Below are 11876 nucleotides of genomic sequence, written 5' to 3'. Positions count from 1 at the left end.
GACGTGTAATTAAACTTTTTTATCTCTTTTTGAGTAATTAATATTAATTTAAAATGGTTTTTTTTTTTTTTAATTAATATAATTTAAAAATTTAAAAAAAACTTGACACTTTAATTTAAAATTCTTTATGATGTATATAATTAACAAGTAATGAAAATGCATACCTACAGTCACTGGAATTTTTTTCAAACATTTGAACTTTAAACATTAAATATTGATAAAATTAGATTTTTAAATAAAAAATAACAACTTCTCACTAAACTATTTTAGTTGTTTTATAATTTATTTGAATTTAAAAAAATATTAAATACCTACTCGTAGAAATTTGAAACTTTTTTCCAACATTGCCTACTTTTATTATTATTTTCTGTAAACACGATTAAATGTTAAAAATATTTAGATTAATTTTAAGTTATTTTAATATCTATCACAAACTTATTTACATCGTTGACCATTCTATCACTCTATGATATCAACATATTTTAACAAAAAATAACTAATAACAATAAAATAAATGAAAAACGTTTAGACTCTCCAGAAATAGAGATCTACATCTACTCATCTCGTATTTCGCTAAGTACAGTTACTCTTTTGTTTCATATATACTTATACAATAATACAACCATTGAATTCAAATTTATTACTATTACAATACAGTGATCTACTTAATGACGAGGTACATTTATTTTAAACTAGAAAAGTGACTAAACAAGTTCCCCAATTTTTTAACATTTTGAAATCAACCAACTAAATATAAATATTTTATATTTATATAGGTACGTATAATGTATTACAGAATGTGTGAGTATTGCACATAGATAATAGATATTGGATCTTTCTCTTTTTGTTTAGATACAATAATAATATGTTCGATAAATTGTATGTATGATTAGTTCAATATAAACAGACCACAGTATTAAATGTACCTATTACCTACCTAAGTTTTACGATTAATTATGTACGCATAACATTACACTTATAAATAAAACTATAGAATGCTATATATATATATATATATATATATATATATATATATATTACCTATTTATTTCTCTATTTTATGTCAGTATTTTAAACGGTTATCAATACTACAGGTAATAATTGTATGATAATAAATTATATAATATAATATGGCGTATAATGATGTATGTTTTTTACGTATGTGTAATATATAACCAGTGTTGAATTCAGACAGTTTCTCTAGGTGTTCATTTTTTTTTTTCATTGGTGAGTGTTTATACATTTTAGTATTATGAATTATACCTATTATTAATTATTACAATTTACAATTATTTAGATATTAGATGCGGTAATCATAACGAGTATTGTGCCACCAGGCTCCTACGTCAGGCGGTTGGCCTAGGATGGCAAATTATATACCCAGAATTAGATGTCTATTTTAACCTTTGTACAAGGAGCGGGTGACCAAAATGATTACATAAAATTATAAACAAGTTTTTTAATGCACCGTCATACTACAAATATATATTAAAGTACAAACTTTTGCAAATAATTTATTATATATATAATAAATATGGTAATATAGAAAAACGGGCACCCAAATACAAAATAATATATATATATATTATAACAATAATAATAAAAAGATGCGAAATGCATGTATACAGAAAATTAATAAACAATAAATTTTGTGTGACTGTTATCACAGATAAGAAATATCATAGTAAAATTAACAGTAACGATACCGTTCGGTCGTCCGCGTTAAAACGCCTGGACCATTAACGATGTGACCTGCACTGGGCTGATTATAAAATAATAATGTAAGTACATCGCGATCAGGTCCTTGACCTCCAAATCGCGCGTTAAAAATACGACAAAAAAAATAATATTGTTTTTACCGAACGGGGTTAATTTCACGACGTCGCGTATATTTAATGTAATAATATCATTCGCACTTCTAACGAAGATGACAAATAGAAATAATTATAATATTATTAAATACACGCGCGGTACAAGGCAACACAAAAGATAACGGCACAAAATGGCCAATATAGCGATGGCACTGAACGTCGCCACACGTGGCGAAGGCGACAACAACCAAAAACCGAATAAAACCCAAGCAAAAGTCGCAAAGGCGACGTCTCGTCCGACTGTCGTGCGGAGAGGAAAACAGCTGGTTAAAAATACGTCCACCGCTAGACAAAACGCCGATTGCACACCGTCAAGAGGAGAAGAGGTTGACGATAGAGTTCAAAGAGCTTATCACGCACAAAGATCGTTGGGCTCGGCATCGAAATATCGCCGAGCAACGCGATAATCGAAATATATCTTGAACAAGTATTGTGCATTTGTGTATTTAATAAATAGATGCACTTTGTTAAAAGTTGTATTTGTTAGGGGATGTAAAAAAGATTTCAGTGAGGGGCATATGCATAAACATTTTAAAATACTTAATGGAAACGTATTAGTTAATTATAATTTTATAATAAATTAATACACTCGTCGATTATAACTATATTTTAAAAGCATCATTTTACTTTCATCAAATAATAGATTTTAAGGACACGATTTAACTCTACATCTCCTTTTAATTCCATTTTTTGATTTAGTACGTTTTCGAAACTTAAAATCATGGAGAATTAACAACGGTTTAACTATTTTACTAAGAGCTTGTTTAAAATAATCCATATGGTAATGTTAAACAACTCAAACTAATACTTAACAAAAATGTATAAGTAACGGCTATATCATCAATGTGTTATTCTATATAGTACAGTATATATTGTGCAATGAAACAATTAAGCTGATAAATATCCAACGATAATGAAAACTGATTTTCGCCTATCACTCAAATTCATACTTGTACGATCAAATGTGCGTAATAATAATAATGTTTTGTGAAATTCTCGATACTGATATAAAATATATTATAACAGTCACTTAAATCAGTAATCAAATAATCAATAAATAAGTTTTTAATTTTTAAGCAATTTTGTGTGTAGATTATTTATGTCGATGTTGATAGAACTAGATTGAACAATAATATTTTCATACCTGAAGATGGGAATATTTAAATATAAGCGCATTTGGTATACTGACTAAAATATAAGGAGCGCAATTGGTACACTGGCCCTAAACAAAAATGTTGTTTAAGGCGCAATTGGTCCATGCCCTAATATATTAATTAAAAGCAAGCATTTTATCATACTTAGTCCAATTTATAATACCCACGCGACAAGTGTAATAATCAACTATTACTTAACATTTAAATAGATATTTGTCATTGAAACATTTATAATATTGTGAACACTAAATGAGATACTTGATTACCTGTACCTACCCATACTATAGTCGCAATGATAGAATTCATACAAGTATAAAACTATAACAGGTTCACACAATGTAGTTTAAAAGTTAAAATATAAATTATATTAGTAGTTAGTACCTACTTAATAATATATACTAAATAATTCACGGCAACACTCTTTAGCTATTATTTGTAATTAAAACGATTTAATTTTAATCAAAATTTAAAAATTATCCTAATAATATTAATCCCATTCAAAGACCTGTAGTCTATACATGAGATTAAAAGTAATCATAAATTCAAAAATTTTAAGTGAAAACATAATAAGATAAGTTAAAATTACCCAATATCTTATAATAAAGCTTGCAATAATATAAAATGCTGAATTAAATACTTATGTAGGCGAGTACAAAAATTGTATACGTCATTAATCACTCACGTCTCACACGATTCCATTTCAATTATATGATTGTAATTTTCTTGAAGAGTTATAACAGGACTTGCAACACTTTACACTACATACATTATAAATATTATAATACAGGTATAACATTTTTATTTTAAATGTAGGTAAGTAGATAACGTAAAATATGATCACGTTCTAAGGATGCAAACTACAAAGTATTAAATACCAAGTTTAAAGCATACTCTATATTCAACATTAAAATTATTATTAAACACTCAAAAAACGATATTATCTATAATAATCAAGTACTTTTGTAATTGTACTTATTATACCGATGTTTAAATTATAAGTAATAATAATTAAAGAAACCGTGTTTTATACATGGGTGAAAAAGTTTTCTCAATTTGCTCGAATTTCCATTATTAACATTTAGTTGTAGATACTGTCACAAAATGATTGATTTTTATTTTTTGACAATATAGGTATTTAAAATCTTGAAAATTCACAAACTATTTTGTACTTATAACACTTTCTATTCAAATATCTAGGATTTTAAATTGTAATGCAGTATCTCTCTGAAGTTGTTCCATCTAAAATATCATGAAGACGTGTGCGCAAATTTATTCAAGAAATTTAAATTCAAATTTTCTGTTTTTCTATCTTTTCTCAGAATTTTTTATTTGAATAAAAAGTGGATGAGAAATGTCTACTTAATATTTTTTTTAAACTGACCATAAAGCAGAAGTAAGCTATCCGGTTTTTATAATTTATTTATATTGACAAATAGTTGCCGTTTACGAAACATATCAAGGAAAATAAGGTTTTTTTTCAACCAAAATATTTATCAAAGTAATATATTTACTATTAATACAAACTTCCGTGTCTCCATACGTCTTCTTTGTTAAATTTTAATATAATATTAATCGTATATCTAATTATATGTGTAAATATACATTCAACACTTTCCTATGGCAATTTCGGGAAATATTTCTAAAAGACACCAAGTAGCTTTTCTGGCGACAACATCTTTAGTTCAGAAAAATTTCAAAAAGTTGAACTTATAAACCTAAATAATTTACTTTAAATTAATATTTATTATTTTTCATTTAAATAACCGGACACAAATTCCATAAGTTAGTTTGCACTTTAAAATATAAACTTTGGCAACATATTTTATATTACTCATAGATTTATTTATAGATTTTATTAAAAGCCATCTAATCCTTCCCGTAAATAATTTTAAAGAATTTATATTGTGTACATTATATCGTATATCCCTTATTTTTACGTTAGATCTTACTTATTAGTTAATACATTCACATACGAGCTAAGTATTTGCTAATTAAGTTGTAGGTACCTACGAAAGAGTAATATTATCAAAATATATTAATCAATATAGTTTTGAAAAAAATTATGCGATACTGTGATCGGTATCACTAGTTAATAGCTGGTATTGTCCATAAACTAAATAAACAACAATAAATTACAAGGCCTTATAAAGTGTTCTAGCAAGTAACAACAAAATAACCAGTCGTGTACAGACGCACAATAATATTATTATACACAAGGTCATAAACGCGTGATTTGACACGATTTGTTAGTTATTCATATCATACTTGTAAACAGTTAATATTATAGTTACAGACGAATCATAATTTATTATGTAAAGGTAGGTTAACCTATGTATATTATTTTAATTTTTGGTATTTAATACTATTTATAGGCTTTATTTGATTCTATCCCTATCATAACGTAATTTCGTTAAAATATTCATTAGACATATTATTATGGCTAATCCAGGTCAAGTACTCAAGTCTTAAGTTGTTATCTAACTTATCCAAGTCATTAAAATTAAACTGTATGGTTTAGTTTTTAGTTAGGCACGAGTATATCAATATACTATGTTACATTCGTGACTCGTATCGCCAGTATACACACTGACACAATACTGAATAGCAGTATCACAACTACAAATTTTAAACAATCGTTTTATATTTTGATTTAAAATTATTGATTATATTTTCTAAATTGCAGACATTACAATGATAGTACATAAATTACCTTCGAGAGGAGAACTTTTTTGGGAAAGGGGTCTGGTGGAGAATTGAGAATTGAGAAGACTTAATAAGTTAGTCATCCAGCCCACCCTAATTTATGACACTAACTCTCAATAATAAATATTTACCTAGTTGTAGACCTATCTCGTTAAAGTATTATCTATTCTACGGGTGGTTGTTGCCAATTTAATCATTTTCTATATGGTTGTTACTTGTTGCTGTATAAATAGTATAAGTAAGTACACTTTAACGGCTTCTCCAGTGCTCGAATTGGGAGGGAACACATAGGAACTCAGCTCCTAAACTAGCTTTTGATATTAATTAGCGTTCCCATACTAAATTTTCTTAAAAGAACGCACGAGTACGCAATCAAGCAATATAAAATATAAATTACAACAAAATATTTTTTGTATATTGTACCATACGTTTTTTAATTGAATTTCCTACCTATAATATGTTTTTTTCTATTTAATACAACTAGGAAAAAAATTAAAAGTTTGAAATTATTAAAAGCGTGAACATATTAACACTTAGTCAAAAATAATATACATAAGAATTTATTTAATTTAAAATATGATGGTAGTAATTAAGGGGTTGTAGAGGCAAAGCTTCCCACAGGTTAATGTTGAATAAATGTTCAGTTGGAATGCTGTTTATTTAATTTCTATTTGAATTTCCATTCTTTTAATTTACCAATTCGAGTATTGGGCTTCTCTCTTAATTTTTACATATTTTTATGTTCCATGCGGTATTAACATGAATGAATAGATAAAGTAGTAACATGAGGATATACCTAAGACGTCTCTCGTTATAACGGTTAACTGTATCGGTTGCATAAAATATTCACAAAAGGTACACTCGTCACTCATTATAATAAATCATATTTTGTACACACAGAGTTATGCATACACACACACATAATATATATTATAAATATATATATAATATAAAACGACTTATGATTGATTATTATTAATAAAAATGTTTAATCTTTTAATAGATTTAATCACACAACAACCACGCGCGAAACACAATATCAATGTATTACATAAAAGTATATAACAAAATGCACAATATAATATTATAATGTATAATATTATGTCTCTGATCATCAATAATCATAGTACATAGGTACCTAATTTCGCCTATAATTAGTTAAAATTTAAAACCGCTATAAGTAGTTATCTTTAGCTATATTATATATGTTATATGTATATACTATATACAATATACATAAACATATAAAGGAAGCCATAATCATATAATGTATATATTAAGTTGATTGTTCTGACTTATGACTTATAAACATAGTTGTACAATAACATTTGCATGTACATGTCACGACGTTATGCTAAATTTAAAAATAGTATATCACACAAACCCAGTGAGTGATTTATAAATTATAATATTATAATCATGTGGGTATAATAGTTTTAATAAGTACAATTTGATTTAAAAATTGCAATATACTAATATTATACTCACAGGTCCGCAATATAATACTATAATAGACACTTTTCAGTATATACATGCGCACACACATACTAACATTGGTCTTAAAACACATAAATACTTATTTTAAAATCCATGTGTTTTTATATGTAAATACATATAATTACAGTCAATAATATCACACAAGCGTAAAAATTTTTGTTACTACTGTGTAGGTACACATGATATTTTTTAATAGCGTAATCAATAAGTACACTCTATATTACTTCTATAGTTTATACGAATATAATACGTATACCCATGTATAGCATAAATTATTGTGTATTATCATGACGACTTACGAGCGATGACATAAACACATCTATGCGTATTATTATGTATGTGCGATGTCGTTATGATTTAAGTAGTTATATGAATTAGTAAGAATGTACATACTTTATAGTTGTGTCGTAATGTGTATCTATGCATAATGTATACAATAGTTTCCCGCAATAACAATACGCGGTACCTACTATAACGTTTAAGTACTCATACACGAGGATACGACGTTAATAAGCGCAGAGAAAATAACATTTCTACAAGAACTGCTTACAAAAACATCAAATACGGTTTTTATTATTTTCATTAAATACCGAAATATAATATATATATATATATATATATAATTATGTAGACTATAATATATCAAACAGTTACTAATGTACCTACAATCAGTTAAAGGACCTCTAAAAACTTTATCTATCAAATCACGTGACCCTTTGACCTATTAAGTACTTTGTATCAAAGCACGTTCTCGTTTTTTTTTTTTTTTTTAAAGAAAAATTTTAAACAGTCCCATGTGCATAGTTATATTCTGTGTTATTTATTCGTGTGCAGTAAGTAACTAGTACCCATTGTAAATACCAGTATTCATCAATGATAACTACCTACTAATAAGTAATAGATACCTGCAGCATGGCTGCATATCATAATCGCGTATGCAGATATTGTAACGTATATATTGTATATTATATAGAAATATAGTACCTACCTATCTCTTACCTAATCTCTTAATATTATTAAACTTCATCCGGTTTTAAGAAAAAAACAATTATTGTGTTAAGTTTGCAGGCACATGAATATGACATAGGTACCATATATTGCCAATCATTATATACCTATTTATCACTATTCTACAAAAATGGGCATTAACAAGTTAATTTTTTTTAACTTTTTAACTTAACCAGGTGGTTTATTTTCTAATCAACTTACGAGCTTCAGGAGTTTAATTGACAGTTGAAATAACTTAGCTTACTTAGCTTTTTGCAGTTGATATAAGAAATTTTTTTAATAAAATTATAAATTAATAATTGTATTATTTTAATGTTTTATGACCTTCAATTACTATATTATATAAAAAAATAATATTTGTTAAATTATTCATTTGAAATATGTATAGTTAAAATTAATTAATTATAAATCATGTAACATAAAAGAGTATATTTACACTGTACAATGTGCATTATGATAAAAATAAAATAAAATTGTTTTTTATAATTTAGTAAATTAGGAAGACTTACCTAGGTAGTCATTCTGTATGCGATTTTCATATTAATTAAATAAAAATAAATTAACTTTTTTTAAACTGAGTTAAGTTAGTATTTTTTTTCTATATTAAATATTAACTTATCGAGTTAAATTTATAATTTGTTAACGGTTAATTTTTAACTTATCGATCTTGTGCTCTTTTAACTTAACTAAACTTGAGTTAAATATTTTTAATACTCGAGTTTTGCACCATTGCCGTATTCATTGTTTTGCTGATGACATAAAACTCTATATGCGAGTAAGTACTATTGATGACTGTCTTAAGCTGCAAACAGACTTCGACTCTTTTTCTATATGGTCAAGTCCGTTGGGACTTTTACTCAATCCCTCTGAGTGTCAGGTTTTTACTTTTGGTAAAATAAAATCTCCTTTTAAATTTCCTTATAGTCTGGGTGAAAACAATATTCCACGAGTATCTGATTATGTAACGGACCTTGGCTTCAAATTAAGTTGTTACCTTGATCCTAGTTATCACATTAATTACGTGTGTTGTAAGGCATTTAAATCACTTGGGTTTGTTATGAGGTTATCTAAAGACTTTCAGTTTGATATTTCAATTAAAACGTTATATTGTGCCCTTGTCCGCCCTATTCTTGAATATGGTTCTGTTGTCTGGGATCCCCATACAGCTAATGATTCACGGCATTTGGAGCGAGTCCAACATAGGTTTCTGCGTTTTGCGTGTCGCATATTGCATATCCCTTGTCATTCACATGATTATTCTCCAGTAGCTAATGTACTTGGTCTATCTTCTTTAGCTGAACGTAGACATACTGCGGGTATTAGGTTCATCGATGGGTTATTGAATGGTAAAGTCGAATCGTCTGCAATTTTATCCCTAATTTGTTTTAAAGTACCTCAGCGTTCAACCAGATCTACTACTCCTTTTTACGTCCCGCATTCCACCACAAATTACATAGCAAATGAGCCACTTAGGCGATTAATGTCTAACGCCAATGCGGACACTAACTTCACATTTTGTTGATATCTAAATTGTATGTTTTTCCCCCTCCCTTTCTTTCTTTAATTATTGTTAGCATTGTACTATTTTGTACTTATTTATTATTAATGTAAATATTAAATGTATTATAAATTATTTATAATATCTAAGTATATAAAAAAGGGCTAAGTCCGTAAAATAAAATAAAATAAATATTTTCATTAGCTTGCCCATCTTTGCTATTCTGTAGGAAGGTACCTACCTTCTAGGAAAGTACCTATTGGCAGGACCTAATTTTATTAACCTAAAGCAAGGCTTAATATTAAGCCTAAAGACTTAAGACTAAAGCCCTTAATACTAAAGACTTAATATACTAGTCAGCCTAGTATATTATTTACATTGTTTTAAAGTACCTATACCTACTCTGTAAATTAACGTCCTTTTTTTACTTTGCAAATAGGCATAAATTTCAACGCAACAACACTCGGTATCTTACCTACTGATATAATATAATATTCAAACAGTATTTTTATATGATTTAGTAAGTAGGTATTATACTCGTAATATAGTCGTAGGTACCTATTTAACGGAAATATTAAATCTTTATTTCACTTTTAATAACAATATATTAATACCAGTTTAAATTGAATGTTTATATACCTACCTATTATTACATAATTCATGCGTATCATTGAATTTAATTACGAAAAAAAAAGACAAGAGCAATAATGCGCTGTCTTTACCTTTTACTTGCGTTAATCTGGGCCAGGGTACCTATTACATGTAGGTATTGATCATTGATGATGCTTATTGAATGTATATCATGTATGCAAAATGCATAAATAATACTGCTTAATTATGAGTCTGTGTGTAATTTGTAATCGGGCAACCCATCACTACAGACGATTTATTGCATGTGACTACTTATATTATATAATACTTGCGTGTTTTTAAAATGTGCTGATAATATATTATGCCACATTACCGTTGCACATTCAACGCTGTTTTATTAATTATCATTGAGCTGTTTTTATTTTTATTCTTTCATGTGTCATTATGTAGATTTGCAATATTATTATGATTAAAATATGTACGAAGTCTTTCTACAGTTTTTTTAACAACCTGAACAAAAACACGCTATATATATATATATATATACATAATACATATTATTTATATGTGTGTGTGTGTGTATGAGTGTATTATACGTTCGTTATATAGATAATGACATTGTGTATAGAAAAAAATAATCAATATAATAGGCACTGAAAAATCTCAGTCTCAACATTTGGAGGGGGGAGGGTAATACATGACATTTGATCCCTTACCGCAACCACAAATTGTTCTCTGTTGTCGTATAACTCATAACTCTTTTAGGTTCTATATTCCTACCAAACTCAGATCCTGATACCGTATATGGTCATGTCATCGTCTTTCTCGTCCCAGGAGTACCGATCTTCTAATATGGTAACCACAAAGTTATTTTAATAAACATTTTTTTGTTCTGTGCTTCAGACATTTCTTACACATCCTAATCCAATTATTTTGTACTTTAATACTGCTACGAGAAGCAATCAAAAAGTAAACTGGCGACCCTTGAGCCTTTTTTATTTGGCCCGCACTACATTTTCAAATTATATCATACAATTTTAAAGTTAAAAATTCACATTATAAACAGAATAAATGCATATGAATGATCTTTTTTTTACTGTCAATGTTCTAACTCACTAGATTTTAATTTTCTAAAATTTGGCAAAAGTGATTTTGAGTTGCCCATCCATACCATACCCTACGTAATGATATCATGTATTTTTTTTTTTCGATTATTATTAAATCATTTAAACCCATAGCCTTACTTTTTCTACTAGGTTTAGCTTTATTGATTTTAGGTTTATTTCTGATTCAGCTGTAATCATGATGTCATCTCTATACGCCGCTACAATAATTAAAGTGTTTTCTTGGATTTTAACCCTTGTATTGATTTCTAGTATACTTTTTATACTGTATACTCGTATTGAATAACACGGAGAACAGTGCATCATTCTTAAATCATTTTTTACACAAAATTCATCCGAAGTCTGTTAATTATACTTCACCTTACACTTTGAACTTATAACGGAAGTTTATATTACTTTACCAATTTTTCCGAAAATTCAAACTTCTGCA

The 11876-nt window shown here is 27.5% G+C and overlaps 1 protein-coding gene across 1 annotated transcript; it reads left to right on the top strand.

Annotated features, from left to right (window-relative positions):
- The first annotated feature begins 9002 nt into the window (after nt 1–9002).
- Nucleotides 9003–9755, top strand: LOC112592916. The gene has a single exon (XM_025337078.1). The coding sequence runs from the start codon at nt 9003–9005 to the stop codon at nt 9753–9755; it is 753 nt and encodes a 250-aa protein (XP_025192863.1).
- Nucleotides 9756–11876: the final 2121 nt, after the last annotated feature.

Source organism: Melanaphis sacchari, unplaced genomic scaffold (genome assembly GCF_002803265.2).
Source record: "Melanaphis sacchari strain LSU unplaced genomic scaffold, SCAv2.0 Contig19_pilon_pilon, whole genome shotgun sequence".
Taxonomy (NCBI): domain Eukaryota; kingdom Metazoa; phylum Arthropoda; class Insecta; order Hemiptera; family Aphididae; genus Melanaphis; species Melanaphis sacchari.
The sequence above is the reverse complement of the archived record's forward strand: the minus strand, read 5'-3'. Positions and strand labels throughout refer to the sequence as shown.